We start from the raw sequence: 17,355 nt of genomic DNA on the forward strand, positions 1-17,355 counted from the left end.
CCGAAGTTTTTTTAACCCCTTATATAAAAGTAAACCTATACATGTTTGGTGTCCACGAACTCGCACTGACCTGAGGCATCACACCCACACATCAGTTTTACCATACAGTGAACACAGTGAATAAAATATCTCAAAAACAATAGTGCTATCGCACTTTTTGTGCAATTTTTCTGCATTTGGAATTTTTTTGCCGTTTTCCAGTACACTATATGGTAAAACCTATGGTTTCATTTAAAAGTACAGCTCGTTCTGCAAAAAAAATGAGCCCTCACATGACCACATTGACTGAAAAATAAAAAAGTTACGTCTCAGAAAAAGAATGGCGAAAAAAAAAACGGAAAGAGAAAAATCTGCCAGTCGTGAAGGGTTTAAAGTAATGATGGGCACTCATTTTTTTTTACTTAGCTGCTTTTTTCATGCTATAATACAAATTCTAAAGCCCGCTTTACACACTACAATATATCTTACGATGTGTCGGCGGGGTCACGTCGTAAGTGACGCACATCCGGCACCGTAAGGTACATTGTAGTGTGTAACAGCTACGTGCGATTGCGAATGAACGGTAAAACGTTCATCGCACGCACATCGTTCATTCCTCATAAATTGAACGTCAGGTTGTTCATCGTACCCGGGGTAGCACACATCGCAGTGTGTGACACCCCGGGAACGATGAACAGATCTTACCTGCGTCCTGCGGCTCTCGGCCAGCAATGCGGAAGGAAGGAGGTGGGCGGGATGTTTACGGGATGTTTTATGTTGCCGCGTGACGTCAATGTGACGCAGAACGTCCCTCCCACTCCAGGAAGTGGACGTTCGCCGCCCACATCAAGGTCGTATGGACGGGTAAGTACGTGTGACGGGGGTTAATCGTTTGTGCGGCACGTTCAACAAAATTGAACGTGCCGCACATACGATGGAGGCGGTTACGATCGCATATGATATCGTATGCGAAATCGTAACATGTAAAGCAGGCTTAACAGTCTATTCAGTAGGACCATCAGCTGTGTATCCACCAGACTTCTGCACAACACAACTGATGGTCACAACCCTTTTATAAGGCAAGAAATCCCACTTATTAAACCTGACAGGGCACAGCTGTGAAGTGAAAGCTATTTCCGGTGACTACCTCTTGAAGCTCATCAAGAGAATGAAAAGAGTGTTAAAAGCAGTAATCAAAGCAAAATGTGGTTACTTTGAAGAACCTAAAATATAAGACATATTTTCAGTTGTGTCACACTTTTTTGTTAAGTATTTCACTCCACATGTGTTAACTCATAGTTTTGATGCCTTCAATGTGAATCTACAATTTTCAGAGTCATGAAAATAAAGATAACAAGATGGACCCAGGATAAGGGCCATATATAAAATGATACAAGGATGGGGAAGTGTATACCAGGAAAAGAGCCATATTTACCAGGATGTGAGCCTTATATACCAGGATGAGGCCAGGATGGGGATCATATATACCAGGATAGAGGACATATACTCCTGGATGGGGGACACATATATTTAGAAGGGGCCTAGGAAGGGGGACATTACGACAGAAGTGGGTGACATTGCCCCCATAACAATGTTATTGTCAAATTCCCACTATAACAGTGCATTATGACCACATTTTTTGCTTCAATTTTTTATTCTTTTTTTCCTCCTCTAAAACTTAGTGCATCTTATGGTCTAGTGTGCATCTTGTCCACAAAATATTGTCATTTTTTTTTCTAATGATACGATTGACATACATTTTTCCCAAGATGTCAGTGACAACCCATCCAACCCACAGAGGCAAACAAATCAAACCATAGATGTCCATACATTTTGTGATGTGTAATAATGGATAATGACACAGGAAAAAATTATTAAACAGATGAGGAAAGAGAGGTGCAAAAATCTATGGAGAGTCAAGACATTAGCTGAAATCTAATACAATATATAATCCAGCTCACCACCTGTTAATTCCAGATCGACATGGAGTCCAGGATTCAGCTTTGCCAAAGCTAATAGATTCACAACAGAAAAAAGTAGGAATCTGGCTTTAAATGTGATTGTTTTAATGAGAAATCCAGTGAATTGCATTGCAACAAATCACAATCGCGTAGGTACAATTTAATTGCTGTAATAGTAGTAATTAGAAAGTAATTCTGCCTCTTAGTCAAAAATAATAATATAAATAATATGATATATTATAATTATAAATAATAATAATAATAATTATAATGATAATAATTAATAATATCAGCTAGTTGAGCCAATGCCCTATAAAAAGGTGTCTCATTACCAAGGTACCCCAAAAGAAACATCTCATGATGGGTAATACTAGCGAGTTGAACCAACAGTGAAGTTTCAAGGTAGGAACATCAGTTTGTAGATACTAGACCATATATGTACTGTATATATATATATATATATATATATAAATATATATATATATATATTGAACTGTTCATAAATATAAATATATACTGTATTTTTCATTTTATAAGATGCACCGGATTATAAAACGCACCCTAAATTTAGAGAAAGGAAAGGTGAAAAAAATGGGGTCTGTTTTATAATCTGGGGTTGTCTTACCAGGGAGAGGGGGCAGCAGCGGAGTGGGAGTCACAGGAGGCAGAGGCGGTACTGGAGTACGGTGATGCTGCAAGTGGTACAGAGGGAGGCCCAGATAATCATTGCGGTCTCTGCTCTGTGCGGGGCTGGTGACACCACTCTGCTCTGTGCAGGGGGCGGTGAGTCACCGGCCATTCTGGAGAGATCGGCAGTCTACGGTGAGGGCTTCAAATAATGGTGGCCGGAGTCGGCGCGTGTGCAGATGAGAGCTTGAGCTGAGAGCTCAATCTGCGCAGGTGCTGACTCTAGGTGCCATTATTTGAAGTCCTGACCGCCGACATTGTGGCGCCCCTGACCTGGTCAGGCACCACTGAGTACTGCACCCATGCTGGGGACAGTACAATACAGGTAATCCAGAAGGCTGACTGGGGTGTGGAACACAGGCGCATAGTGATCAGGTCTCACACATGTACCCATGGGGATCCCAGGAGGGGGAAAAGCCTTCACCTTCACTGGAATAGTGGAGGGGGCCAAAAGCCTCCATCTCCTCTCAAGGGGTGTGGTAAGAGAGTCTGGTTGCTAGGTGGCGTAGGCAGGCACAAAAGGGAAAGGAGGAGTAAACAGTCTAGAGTCTGCAGCAGAGTGTGGAGGAGTGAGGAGCAGGAAAGTGAAGCTCAGACAGGAGCAGCAGTGAAGGTCCCAGATGTGAGCCGGTTCAGAGCAGAGTCCAGGGAGCTCCGAGGAGAGCTGACCCCTTCCCCTGGGCTGCTGTAGTCTGATAGCGTCCGCGCAGTGGCTACCGACGGGGGAGAACGGTCAACTAGGAGTGCTACCCGAAACCCGTCTCCAGCTAAAGAGAGAGCACAGAGTGGGAAGTAAGGAGACTGCTAGAGAGTACCAGGCCCAAACGGGCGGCAGATCCCGAAGCGGAGATAGATCCAGCTTTCTTTTGCTAAACCTGCCGGTGTGGGGCTCTCAAAGCCCACGCCACAACACCACAAAAGCCGCAGCCACGTAGCCACAGTTAGGGCCCATAGCTCACAGGAGGCAAGAAGCTGGAGTGATCTGGTCCAGGCGACAAGCAAACGGCAAACGAAGGGGAGAGAGGCTGCAGCATCTTCCCTGGGTGACCCCCATAGGGACTCAAAGTCGGGGTTACCCCAAACCACCAAGGGCTAAGGAAGGCGAGTTAGTAGTCACCCTCACAAGTCAGCCTGAAGGACACCTGGTTCCCACTTGGTTCATCCCAGCTACGCCCGGGTTACTCACCCTGCCACCTGAAGTGAGTAAAAACCCTGAAAGACATTCTGCCTGTGTGGAGTTATTCTGCGCCTTGTGGTACTACGCACCTACACAGGGCCCTGGGGCTTGCCTCACTCTCAGGAGGCTATTCCAACTAACTGCACATATCATCAGCCCCAGGCGTCCCTTAATCTGCAGTGGCGGTCCCCACTGACCGCAATACTGAGAGTGGCGTCACGACAAGAAGAAGATCTCCTACCTGTGACAGATCCAGCCGAGTGGAGTCCCTGAAGGTAATGCACCGACACTACACCTGTGGGGCTTCACATCTGGCGTCACGAACAGGATAAGGACTAGACCTGTTCAGACAGGTGACCATGTGCCTGGGCGGTCCGCTTGAAAAATTGGAAGCGCCGCCATATTGCCACCATGAAAAGCGCGCTGAAAAACAACAGCAGCCCGCGCTGGGAGAAGTTACCGCCCACGAAGAGGTGTGGCTACCCAGAGATCCCCTGCAGAGTTCTGACCTCGCTTGTGAAGAGAGCGGAAGCGTCCAGAGACGGCGGGAAGGAAAGAGAGCCACAAGCCTGCTGCTGCAGAGAGAAGAGATGGAGTCCGGACGTGGATACCCAGAACCAGGCTCTGCTGCCTGGTGGTGCCGGGAGCTTGCTATCTTCTGCGATCAGCTGGAGGCCAGGATTATGCGACAGCTCAGTGAGGGACGCACGGAGCTTCTGGAGATGGCTGCGGCGGTTCGGACCTACGAGGAGGGAGCCGCGCGACGCCTGCCAGATCGAGCGGCGACGACTCAGATCCCGATGGTGCCACCGATGGGTGAGTCCAGAGTTGCCCCGGCCAGCGCAAGTGCTCCGACCCCTGCTGCTACGACCGCGGTCCCAGAAGAGGCGCCCGGCGCGGCGACGCTGAGCCAGGCCGCAGCCATGCCAGGTGCGGCCCGCCAAGCCCAGGCCGCCGCAGCGATGCCCTGCTCGGCCCGCCAAGCCCCGGCCGCCGCAGCGATGCCCTGCTCGGCCCGCCAAGCCCCGGCCGCCGCAGCGATGCCCTGCTCGGCCCGCCAAGCCCCGGCCGCCGCAGCGATGCCCTGCTCGGCCCACCAAGACCCGGTCCCTGCAGCGACGCCCAGCCCAGCCTGCACAGATCCCATCGCAGCTGCGACGCCGATCCAGACCGCCGCCATACAGGGCGCGGCCCGCCAAGACCAGGCCGCCGCCATACAGGGCGCGGCCCGCCAAGACCAGGCCGCCGCCATACAGGGCGCTGCCCGCCAAGAACAGGCCGCCACCATGCCAGGAGCGGCCCGCCAAGAGATTGCATCACCATTTTCCCCGGCCTGCAAGGCCAGAGCAGACACCGCTCCCCAGTCCAAAGAGGTCCCTGCTGGAAAGCCCACGCTGGGGGAGGACCCCGCATACTGGCAGCTGAAGGCTGACCTGGAGGCCAAGTTCCCACAGGAGATGGTGGACCGATACATGCTCCCTCCGCACACCCCTAAGGCAACCCCTGCAGCAACCACGCTGAAGAGTCCACCGCCTGGGCCAGCTGAGGAACACTCATCCCCAGCGCTGCCACGACCAGAGTGCAGCGAAGAACTAAGGGGGAGAGGAGGGCAAGAAGCTGAGGAGTTGCCCCCGGAGCCAGCAGCAGTGCTAGTCCCAGAGCCGGAGATGCTGCCATATTCCCGCTGGGACGAGGAAGACCTGACACCTCCTGCGGAAGAAGATCTGCCCCAAAGCCTCACCTGGGAGCTTGTAAGCTGCACTTCGCAGAATCCAGCCCGCGAGACACAGCGCCGCCGCAGAACCCAGTTTTCCCCTGCACCGCCATCCCCAGAGCAGAGAGATGACATCACGGCCAGAGACCTACAGGAAAAAAGGTTCCTGAGAAGAGCCAAAGCACAGGTCAGAGGACCCCTTTGTAAAGGAGTAGTGGAGGACTTCAGCCTAAAGTCAGGATACGGGTTCATTGTTGCACCTGGTATCAAAGAAGGTATCTTCGTCAATAGAAGAGATGTGAGAGCTCATCTGCCCAGAGGACACCCTGGCAGAAACTTAAAGATGGGAGACTCCGTACAGTTTACCCTGCATCAAGGAGAAAGAGGCTGGTATGCCCTAGATGTAGTACCATGTCCCAAAGAAGAAAGGAAAGACAGTAATAAAGAAAGAAAAGACCAAAGACCTAATGATGAGACCACTACAGATGAGGAAAAAGGTCAAGAAACCAACAGGTGCCGCAGCCCTACAGGCCCAAGCCCTGGTGAAGAGGAATTCGCCTAAGTTTAAGGAAAGTACAGCAAGTTTTGACCAGTTTGGAAAGTTTGTTTTGCAACGTTTTAAAAGTTCAAGTATGTGCCCACATAAACTGATGTGAGAAATAAACCTTAAGGCTATGAACTGGCTATAGCCACAAACTCTCGCAGTGTAAATAGTTACACCAGAGGGCACCACCACCACCAGAGTCAGCCTGTTTAGGGGCTTGGCTCGTCTGCAACCAGGAGGAGCCCGTCCGTATATAGGGCCTTGGCTCGCCTGCGACCAGAGAGCATGCCTGTTTATGGGGCCTGGCTCTCCACCACAAAGAGGGTACCTGGTCAGCACCAACTGTGGAGGCCGCCTCTACATCCTGCCAGAAGAGGCTGAAGGCGCGGATCCACCAAGCCAGGTATACCCTGAAACCACCAGCCCATGAAAGCCGCCTCTACATCCTGCCAGAAGTGGCTGAAGTCGCGGCCAACGTGAAAGGGTTTTGGGTGGGTTAACGGACTTGTGGGTGGAGGGTGGTGATGTATGGTACCTGGTGCTTTTAAAAATGTTTTACATGTTTTAATGTTTTATGCATTTTAAAATGTTGTCTTGCAGCCCGAGGACGTGCTGGTGATAACTAAGGGGGAATGTGGCGCCCCTGACCTGGTCAGGCACCACTGAGTACTGCACCCATGCTGGGGACAGTACAATACAGGTAATCCAGAAGGCTGACTGGGGTGTGGAACACAGGCGCATAGTGATCAGGTCTCACACATGTACCCATGAGAGGACCCCTGGGGATCCCAGGAGGGGGAAAAGCCTTCACCTTCACTGGAATAGTGGAGGGGGCCAAAAGCCTCCATCTCCTCTCAAGGGGTGTGGTAAGAGAGTCTGGTTGCTAGGTGGCGTAGGCAGGCACAAAAGGGAAAGGAGGAGTAAACAGTCTAGAGTCTGCAGCAGAGTGTGGAGGAGTGAGGAGCAGGAAAGTGAAGCTCAGACAGGAGCAGCAGTGAAGGTCCCAGATGTGAGCCGGTTCAGAGCAGAGTCCAGGGAGCTCCGAGGAGAGCTGACCCCTTCCCCTGGGCTGCTGTAGTCTGACAGCGTCCGCGCAGTGGCTACCGACGGGGGAGAACGGTCAACTAGGAGTGCTACCCGAAACCCGTCTCCAGCTAAAGAGAGAGCACAGAGTGGGAAGTAAGGAGACTGCTAGAGAGTACCAGGCCCAAACGGGCGGCAGATCCCGAAGCGGAGATAGATCCAGCTTTCTTTTGCTAAACCTGCCGGTGTGGGGCTCTCAAAGCCCACGCCACAACACCACAAAAGCCGCAGCCACGTAGCCACAGTTAGGGCCCATAGCTCACAGGAGGCAAGAAGCTGGAGTGATCTGGTCCAGGCGACAAGCAAACGGCAAACGAAGGTGAGAGAGGCTGCAGCTTCTTCCCTGGGTGACCCTCATAGGGACTCAAAGTCGGGGTTACCCCAAACCACCAAGGGCTAAGGAAGGCGAGTTAGTAGTCACCCTCACAAGTCAGCCTGAAGGACACCTGGTTCCCACTTGGTTCATCCCAGCTACGCCCGGGTTACTCACCCTGCCACCTGAAGTGAGTAAAAACCCTGAAAGACATTCTGCCTGTGTGGAGTTATTCTGCGCCTTGTGGTACTACGCACCTACACAGGGCCCTGGGGCTTGCCTCACTCTCAGGAGGCTATTCCAACTAACTGCACATATCATCAGCCCCAGGCGTCCCTTAATCTGCAGTGGCGGTCCCCACTGACCGCAATACTGAGAGTGGCGTCACGACAAGAAGAAGATCTCCTACCTGTGACAGAACCAGCCGAGTGGAGTCCCTGAAGGTAATGCACCGACACTACACCTGTGGGGCTTCACAACATCTTCAGATTGACTGCCCGCTGCACAGAGCAGCTGCGTGCCAAGCAGAACAGAGCAGCCGCGCACAAAGAACAGAGCAGTAACGCGCCGAGCAAAACAGAGCAGCCGCATGCCGAGCAGAACAGAGCAGCAGCATGCCGAGCAGAACAGAGCAGCAGCATGCCGAGCAGAACAGAGCAGCCGCACGCCGAGCATAACCGAGCACAGAGTAGAGCCGAGCAGAATGGTTCCACCCGATGCACCGAACAGCGCCGGCAGCACCCACATAGCATTCTCCCTACCTGCTTTGACACCTCTTCATAACACCCCGGTAAGCTACATTCGGATTTTAAGATGCACCTATCATTTTCCTCCCAAATTTTTGGGAGGAAAAGTGCATCTTCTAATTCGAAAAATACTGTATATATATATATTTTTTTTTATATATATATATATATATATATATATATATATATATATTTGTGACGTATCAACCGGCTGTATTACAAAGGGCCGGGATGTTTTTCAGAAGCATGGGTGCACTGCAATTTGAAGTTGGCTGGGACCTGTGGTTCCACAGGATTGCATTACATGCAGAGCCATGGAAGGGTGTGTGATGCTGATTACACACTCCTTACAACCTGTGAGTGTGGATCCAGGGGTTAAAGCAATCCTGTCTCTGAACCTAGGTGGAGTGTGTCTAGGGCAGTCTAGAGAGAGACTGGCTCTAGACTTCCAGTGTGTGTGCTGGAAACGGGGAGAGCAGAAGCAGGGTGTTTTGCTCTGCTCAGGAGACCTTCTCCTGAAGGAAGGGGCTTTTAGGTCCATGTGCAAAGCCTGGCTGGAGCCAGGGGGAACTTGGTAAGGACACTAGCCGCCTTCAGAGGAAGGTAACCCGGATTGGACTTTAAGGCTAAAGCCAAGTTCTGACAAGGGTCAGTGACACGTGTGAGGAAGTCCAAGAGTGTGTGGACTGTGTATATTATATGTTGGACTTTGAAGATAAAGCCAAGTACTGACAAGGGTCAGTGACACGTGTGAGGAAGTCCAAAAGTGTGTGGACTTTACATTATGTGTTGGACTTTGAGGATAAAGCCAAGGCATGGCATCTTTCTGTTATGGGACCTAGCATGGTTTATTTGAGCTGTTAATAAACCATATGGTCTGTTAAAGAGACAAATTCTTCCGGTGTGCATTAATCCCGATACCGGATGTGGCCACCATACACATGGATACAAACTGGGTGTGCCATAAGTATGGATACACCCTGATAAAATGCATGAATGCATGGGAGGGACAAAACATTTGAGGCCAGGTGATGCCCATGGCGGCCATCTGCAAAGCCACCATTTTGAATTCAACTTTACTCTTTTTATCAGGGTATATCTATACTTATGGCACATCCTGTGTATATGTGTGTATATATATATATATATATATATATATATATATATGTATGTATGTCCGCTAAAGGAATCTGCACCGTTGCACTTACAATCACGAAATTTTGCACAGACGCCTCATGTGACCCAGGGAACGTCGTAGACTATGTTTTGACAGAAAAATGTAACCCCGTGCTTTACAGTTAGTCTTTAAAATCCTGCCGCCATTAAACTGAATGGAGGTGGGAGCTATAGTTATTAATAAAACTGTCAGTTGTTGCTATAGGAACAAAATCAACTGTTAGTTTAATCTTATGCGTTAGGTAAAAAGATGTCGGTGGAGAGATGGATAGAGAGACAGAAAAAGACAGAAAGACAGAGACACAGACAGAGACAGATGGGGAAAGAAATAGCCCTGGAAAGACACAGACAGGCAAAGAGACACATAGGGAAAGAGACTGACGTGGAAAGAGACTGACGTGGAAAGAGACTGACGTGGAAAGAGACTGACGTGGAAAGAGACTGACGTGGAAAGAGACTGACGTGGAGAGAGACTGACGTGGAGAGAGACTGACGTGGAGAGAGACTGACGTGGAGAGAGACTGACGTGGAGAGAGACTGACGGGGAAAGAGAGAGCCCTGGAGAGAGACAGACGGGGAAAGAGACAGACGGGGAAAGAGACATAGACACAGACAGACTAGAAAAGAGACAGACAGAGAGACAGACAGCGACACACAGACAGAGACTGGGAGAGAGACAGAGACACAGTTACTATCCCGGGCAACGCCGGGTACTACAGCTAGTCTCAATATAAAGTAAAAAAAAAGAAGAAAAAGTACGAACAAAGTTAGGGAAAATGGGATTTTCTACCTTCAGGGACATTTAGTTTTTGTTTAAATGCATGCATTTGTGGCCAAGAAGCATTTTTGCTCTGTGATTACATTAAACATTTTGTAATGATTGCTTTGTCTATGTGTCATACAATTGCTGACTGCAGAATACTACTGAATACTGAGAATTGATCAGTAAGATTGTTCTGACAGTCTGACAGGGAGTTTGAAAATCTTTTATCTGCCTTTTTCTGAACACCTCTTAGCTGATAGAAGAAAACAGTCCATATCAGAGTTAAATGTACTGGAAACAAAAAGTCTGTAAAAGCCAAACAGTGCAACATTTTCAATAAAACCCAATTGTAAAACTGATTTTAGCCCCAGAATCAAACACTTAAGTAAAAAAAACAAACAAAAAAAAAAACACAAAACAATACACAATGTTTTCCAAAGATAGACGAAATCTCATAGTCACGGGAATCATATACATAACATGATCTCTGAATCACAGGATTTGTAGTGTGGTGATGCATAAAAATAGAAACAAAAACAGAGACTAAAACACCATTAGAAGTCGTATACAATATTTAACCTGTCATAATTTTTTAATAATGTAATCAATGTACTGTTCTTTGCTTATAAGTATCTGCCAAAGACCAACATAGTGAAATATCAGAGAGTGTATTGTATTTGTATCACTTAGCAATAAATTATGGGATACAAATTATAAGAAATGTAAGCTGCATTGCAGTGAGATGCTATAAGTGGAGATTAGTGAAACTGTGGAAGTTCGGTTCCCCGAGTTTATCAGGACTTTTGATAAAGTTTGATTCGGGACCCAGACTTGACCTGAACCCCAATGGAAGTCACTAATTGCACAGGTCAGGTCTCCTCCCACATTCAGCCAGCAATAAACAGATCACTTCTTTTGGTAGGTGGGTATAATTTTTTCATTTCTTTTTTGTTTGGTGCACACTACATCCGATCATGCTGTTGGTACCCACAGTGTGAGCCGATCAAACTTATGGCTCTTACTGGCCTGAGCACTAAGCGTACCTGAGCACAACGATACTTGCACGAGTGGTTTGCATACGTAAACCGGAACTTGTTTTTTTTGTAAAGTCATTGTCTGGTGTGAACATTGAACCTCATCTCTAGCTATAAGCAATAAAATAGTGTTTTGTTACACTGACTTTATAGTTCTTCAAAGGATCGTGTTTTGCTGTGATAATGAGGCTTAAAGAACGCTTAAAAAGCAAAATTGTCAAGGAAAAATGAAAGAAAAACTTAAATGGAACCTATCTGGTCTGATGATTATATTAGCCTTTATATATAGGGTTATTCTCTGAGTTCTGAAGAGCGCCTTAAGAGGAGGAACCATTATCCAAGACCTCCTGAGATCAAGCGAGACCGATGGAGAGAACGCCGCTGACCGGCACACAAACTTCTCCTTCCCTTACACACTTCCCACCTCTCTAGCTTTTATTAGTGGTGCAGAATCGATTTGGCGGCCATCTTATTTTATCCTGGATCTGGTGGTGCTGGTTTCGATTGGTCCTGGAGAATTTTCCCCAGTCTCTGTCATCCCCACTTCCCTCACACTTCTGCTTCTCTCCTTGACAGATCAGAGGGGCCAAGAAAGTTATTTAAATGTGACTGGTTCCTCTAGGGTGGAGTCAGAACCTTAGGGGCAGGGCCTATATCCTTCAGGATGTGGCCTATGTTACTTTTTTGTTTTGTTTGTTATTATTATTATTTTTTTTTAACCATTTTCATCCGACAAGCTTGGCTACTGGTTTTTAATCATTTAGTTTACATAGTTTATAAATATTGAACTGTTTTAATCTGAATTCTCTTCCCTGCCAATCACTGTCCTGTTGCCCTGCTTTCCTTGTCCTAGAATGACTTTTAAACTGAAGTGCCAGTTTTTACCCTTACCCAAACACCTCCATCCCACACCTTACACTGTTTAGTCCACGTACCCACTTTTTTGCCTCTGGGTTAACCCCCTTCTCCCATCATTGAAGCCATAACCTTCTTCTGGTAGGGCCAATCATATCTTTATTGGCTGCCTGCTAACTTTTACCTGGGTGGAAGGAGGAATGGAGGAGAGGAACTTCTCATGTGCTTCGCTGGTCACTATGAAGTTGTGTTTGTTTTTTTTTATGAGGTTAGTCATTAATGTGTGGTTTGGAGGCTTTGGTCAGCAAGAAAGTCTTTTGTCATCTGTTTAGTGAGCTATCTACATGACACAGGAATAACCCATGACCTTGGGCTTAAGTTGATAAGGCATTGTTGTAGGCATGAGCTGTCTGGTTGTCAACTGTCTTGCTTACAATTTACATAGACATTGAGAGATTTTAAGATTATTACTTGATGAATTTCACCTCCTAGGTTTTTGTTAGATTTGACTAGTCCATGTCCTGGGGTGCATTATTGGTATAATGCCATACATTGAGACCAACGCATCCTCAAGTGTTCGCAAGGTCTAAGCACAATTGCCGATTACTCTTTACTATCAGTGTTAGGCCAAGAATTAGGTGAGTGGGCACCTTGCGAAGGTCCCTTAAGCCCATCCCATACTTGCGGTACAGTCTTGGATATTACCCATAATAATTTAGTGGACATAGTTACATGTTTGCCATGGGTAGGTCTCCTTTTTTAGTGAGAATATTACAATATATGTATTTATTTTATATCTTGTTTATCTGTGGAACAGCTCCAAATATTTGGACTTTTGGCCTGCAGAGTTGATTACAAGACGCTAGATTCTTCATGGAAGCTGTCTCCTTCCAAATAGATGTTGGGCGTAGTTGGTGTGAAGGTGGATCAACTTGGCTGCTTTCTGCCAGGAACACCATGATTCAGGGGTAATGCCTGGTACTTTAAAAAAAAGGCGTGGCGCTGCAATATCGGGCTTATTCCATGGACTGGTGTGATTCGTTTTTTTTTTTTTTTAAGAAAACAGCCACGTTTTTCCTGTCTTATGCAACTTCTATAAATAGGCTTGAAAGGGAAAGGGTTCAGATTTGGATTTGGGGACCCTACCACAAGAAATCTACGTGGGAGAGAACGTAAAGATTAATAAATGCCCTGGCTCTGCGTCCTCTGGCACGTTCAAACTTTCTGCCCTTAGAGCGAACGTAGGGCTTGGTGTGACTGTGTGGGGTACCAGGAGCCTTTCCAAAGTGTCTGTACACCTCACGTGCCTTACGGGGGCCTGACAGGAGTACAGTGTTCTGGCCTTTAGGGGCGGCGAGTGCCAGTTGGTCGAAAGTAAAGATTTGGCCTCCTGCTTTATGGATTCGGCTACGAGCCCCGCTGGTCACTCTAAGAGCACAAACCTTCAGTTTGGGGATATTCTGAATCCGGACATCGTCAGTGATGCTTCCGACCACAACCGCTGTTTTGCCATCACGTCCAGGGAGCTTCATTTTGCGAATCAGGCGGGACAGAGAGAGGGGTGGCCGGTTGGTGCGGCTCATGAACAGACTCTTCAGTACCACTCTGTTAAAGCTGGAGTTGGTACGACGAGCCAAGAAACGATAGAGCTTCACCAAGAGCCTCAGGTAGATATCCTCACTCTTGGGTTCCTTACGCCGCACCTTGCGGTCCTTGTTGTGGCGGATATCAATACCCATTATGGCGGCTGTGGCACCAGCGGCTTCTCGGGAGGAAATTCTTATTACCCTGTAGACTGTGAGCCCTCGCGGGCAGGGTCCTCTCTCCTCCTATACCAGTCTGTCTTGTACTGTTAATGATTGTTGTACGTATACCCTCTTTCACTTGTAAAGCGCCATGGAATAAATGGCGCTATAATAATAAATAATAATAATAATAATAATTCTGCAAGTTATAAAGGGGGCTTTACACGGTAGCGATATCACTAGCAATTTCTAGCGATATCGAGCGTGTAAGTAACCGCCCCCGTCGCGCATGCGATTGTTTGTGATCGCTGCCGTAGCGAACATTATTGCTACGGCAGCGTCGCACGTACTTACCTAATCGGCGGCGTCACTGTGACTGCCGAACAATCCCTCCTTCAAGGGGGAGGGATGTTCGGCATCACAGTGACGTCACCGCAACGTCACTAAGTGGCCGGCCAATCAAAGTGGAGGGGCGGAGATGAGCGGGACGTAACATCCCGCCCACCTCCTTCCTTCCACATTGCGGCCGGTGGCAGGTAAGGAGACGGTCCTCGCTCCTGCAGTGTCACACATAGCGATGTGTGCTGCCGCATGAGCGATGAACAACATGGATAAACAACCCTTACCGATTTTTGAGTTTGGACGCCCTCTCCATGGTAAACGATTTTCACCATTTTTGAGGTCGCTTAAGGTCGCTGGTCAGTGTCACACGCTGCGATATCGTTAATGACGTCGGATGTGCATCACTAAAAACATGACCCCGACGATAAAACTTTAACGATATCGTAGCGTATAAAGCCCCCTTTAGTGTTAGGTAAGTTAGGTACTGAAATTACGTCACATGGGAGAAATGCCCACCATTTTTTTTGAACCGTAGAGAGAACATCAAAATGTAAAGAAATCCTTTAGCCCACCTCTCCGGACGCACTGCTTCACCCGTCCGGTCCTCACTGCATTTTCAGATCACCACCACTCACACTGAATTCCCCAGGACTCTCATGATTGACCAGTACTTCTGGCTTTGATGAGGGTTTCATAGATTTCTGCACAAACACGTGAAAGGTCAAGCAGTTAAGACATCATGGTTTGTACCGTTACCTGGAACACATATGAGCAGACCTGTCAGAGAGATGATAGGTAAAGTGAGCAAAAGGGATGTTGTTATTTTGTTATTCATTATGTTTGTTATGCTCTTGGATCTGGGGAGACTCTGGAGCATAAAAGTGACATTAAATTTGTGAAGTATAGAGGCTCCTGGAAAACAAACTGCACAAACAGACAAATTGGAATTTTGATTGATATGCTGAACTCTACTCCCAGGAGCTGCTGGCTTTAAGTCATACAGGTGTGCTCTAGCAGATACAGTCTCGCTGTCAGTCAAAGTGCTGTGGTGTGCGTACATCCATCACTCAGTGCTGTGGTGTGTACAGCCATCACTCAGTGCTGTGGTGTGTACAGCCATCACTCAGTGCTGTGGTGTGTGTACAGCCATCACTCAGTGCTGTGGTGTGTGTACAGCCATCACTCAGTGCTGTGGTGTGTGTACAGCCATCACTCAGTGCTGTGGTGTGTGTACAGCCATCACTCAGTGCTGTGGTGTGTGTACAGCCATCACTCAGTGCTGTGATATGTGTACAGGTATCACTCAGTGCTGTGGTATATGTACAGGTATCACTCAGTGCTGTGGTGTGTGTGCAGCCATCACTCAGTGCTGTGGTGTGTGTGCAGCCATCACTCAGTGCTGTGGTGTGTGTACAGCCATCACTCAGTGCTGTGGTGTGTGTACAGCCATCACTCAGTGCTGTGGTGTGTGTACAGCCATCACTCAGTGCTGTGGTGTGTGTACAGCCATCACTCAGTGCTGTGGTGTGTGTACAGCCATCACTCAGTGCTGTGGTGTGTGTACAGCCATCACTCAGTGCTGTGGTGTGTGTACAGCCATCACTCAGTGCTGTGGTGTGTGTACAGCCATCACTCAGTACTGTGGTGTGTGTACAGCCATCACTCAGTGCTGTGGTGTGTGTACAGCCATGACTCAGTGCTGTGGTGTGTGTACAGCCATCACTCAGTGCTGTGGTGTGTGTACAGCCATCACTCAGTGCTGTGGTGTGTGTACAGCCATCACTCAGTGCTGTGGTGTGTGTACAGCCATCACTCAGTGCTGTGGTGTGTGTACAGCCATCACTCAGTGCTGTGGTGTGTGTACAGCCATCACTCAGTGCTGTGGTGTGTGTACAGCCATCACTCAGTGCTGTGATATGTGTACAGGTATCACTCAGTGCTGTGGTGTGTGTACAGGTATCACTCAGTGCTGTGGTGTGTGTACAGCCATCACTCAGTGCTGTGGTGTGTGTACAGGTAACACTCAGTGCTGTGGTGTGTGTACAGGTATCACTCAGTGCTGTGGTGTGTGCACAGGTATCACTTAGTGCTGTGGTGTGCGTACATCCATCACTCAATGCTGTGGTGTGTACAGCCATCACTCAGTGCTGTGGTGTGTGTACAGGTATCACTCAGTGCTGTAGTGTGTACAGTCATGACTCAGTGCTGTGATATGTGTACAGGTATCACTCAGTGCTGTGGTGTGTGTACAGCCATCACTCAGTGCTGTGGTGTGTGTACAGCCATCACTCAGTGCTGTGGTGTGTGTACAGCCATCACTCAGTGCTGTGATATGTGTACAGGTATCACTCAGTGCTGTGGTATATGTACAGGTATCACTCAGTGCTGTGGTGTGTGTACAGGTATCACTCAGTGCTGTGGTGTGTGTACAGCCATCACTCAGTGCTGTGGTGTGTGTACAGGTAACACTCAGTGCTGTGGTGTGTGCAGGTATCACTCAGTGCTGTGGTGTGTGCACAGGTATCACTCAGTGCTGTGGTGTGCGTACATCCATCACTCAATGCTGTGGTGTGTACAGCCATCACTCAGTGCTGTGGTGTGTGTACAGGTATCACTCAGTGCTGTAGTGTGTACAGTCATGACTCAGTGCTGTGATATGTGTACAGGTATCACTCAGTGCTGTGGTGTGTGTACAGGTATCACTCAGTGCTGTGGTGTGTGTACAGGTATCACTCGGTGCTGTAGTGTGTACAGTCATCACTCAGTGCTGTGATGTGTGTACAGGTATCACTCAGTGCTGTGCTGTGTGTACAGCCATCACTCAGTGCTGTGGTGTGTGTACAGGTATCACTCAGTGCTGTGGTGTGTGTACAGCCATCACTCAGTGCTGTGGTGTGTGTACAGGTATCACTCAGTGCTGTGGTGTGTGTACAGCCATCACTCAGTGCTGTGGTGTGTGTACAGCCATCACTCAGTGCTGTGATATGTGTACAGGTATCACTCAGTGCTGTGGTATATGTACAGGTATCACTCAGTGCTGTGGTGTGTGTGCAGCCATCACTCAGTGCTGTGAAGTGTGTACAGCCATCACTCAGTGCTGTGGTGTGTGTACAGCCATCACTCAGTGCTGTGGTGTGTGTACAGCCATCACTCAGTGCTGTGGTGTGTGTACAGCCATCACTCAGTGCTGTGGTGTGTGTACAGCCATCACTCAGTGCTGTGGTGTGTGTACAGCC

At 48.2% G+C, this 17,355-nt stretch overlaps 1 protein-coding gene across 1 annotated transcript; it reads right to left on the reverse strand.

The window, feature by feature from the left end:
• Window positions 1-10,276: 10,276 nt before the first annotated feature.
• Window positions 10,277-13,803, reverse strand: LOC142250050 (large ribosomal subunit protein eL18B-like). The gene is made up of 2 exons (XM_075322111.1): window positions 13,193-13,803; window positions 10,277-10,396 (listed from the first exon to the last, which is right to left on the reverse strand). Exons 1-2 carry the CDS (start codon window positions 13,769-13,771, stop codon window positions 10,277-10,279), a joined length of 699 nt encoding a protein of 232 aa, XP_075178226.1. The 5' UTR covers window positions 13,772-13,803.
• Window positions 13,804-17,355: the final 3,552 nt, after the last annotated feature.

Source organism: Anomaloglossus baeobatrachus, chromosome 8, assembly GCF_048569485.1.
Source record: "Anomaloglossus baeobatrachus isolate aAnoBae1 chromosome 8, aAnoBae1.hap1, whole genome shotgun sequence".
NCBI classification, from domain to species: Eukaryota; Metazoa; Chordata; class Amphibia; order Anura; family Aromobatidae; genus Anomaloglossus; species Anomaloglossus baeobatrachus.

Bases quoted from the DNA above. Each gene is read 5' to 3' on its own strand.
- LOC142250050 (XM_075322111.1), bottom strand. From the start codon at position 13,771: ATGGGTATTGATATCCGCCACAACAAGGACCGCAAGGTGCGGCGTAAG. The intron at 10,397-13,192 runs GTAGATTTCTTG...TTCTTCTATCAG, and splicing joins ATCTTTACGTTCTCTCCCAC to CTAAGAGGTGTTCAGAAAAA.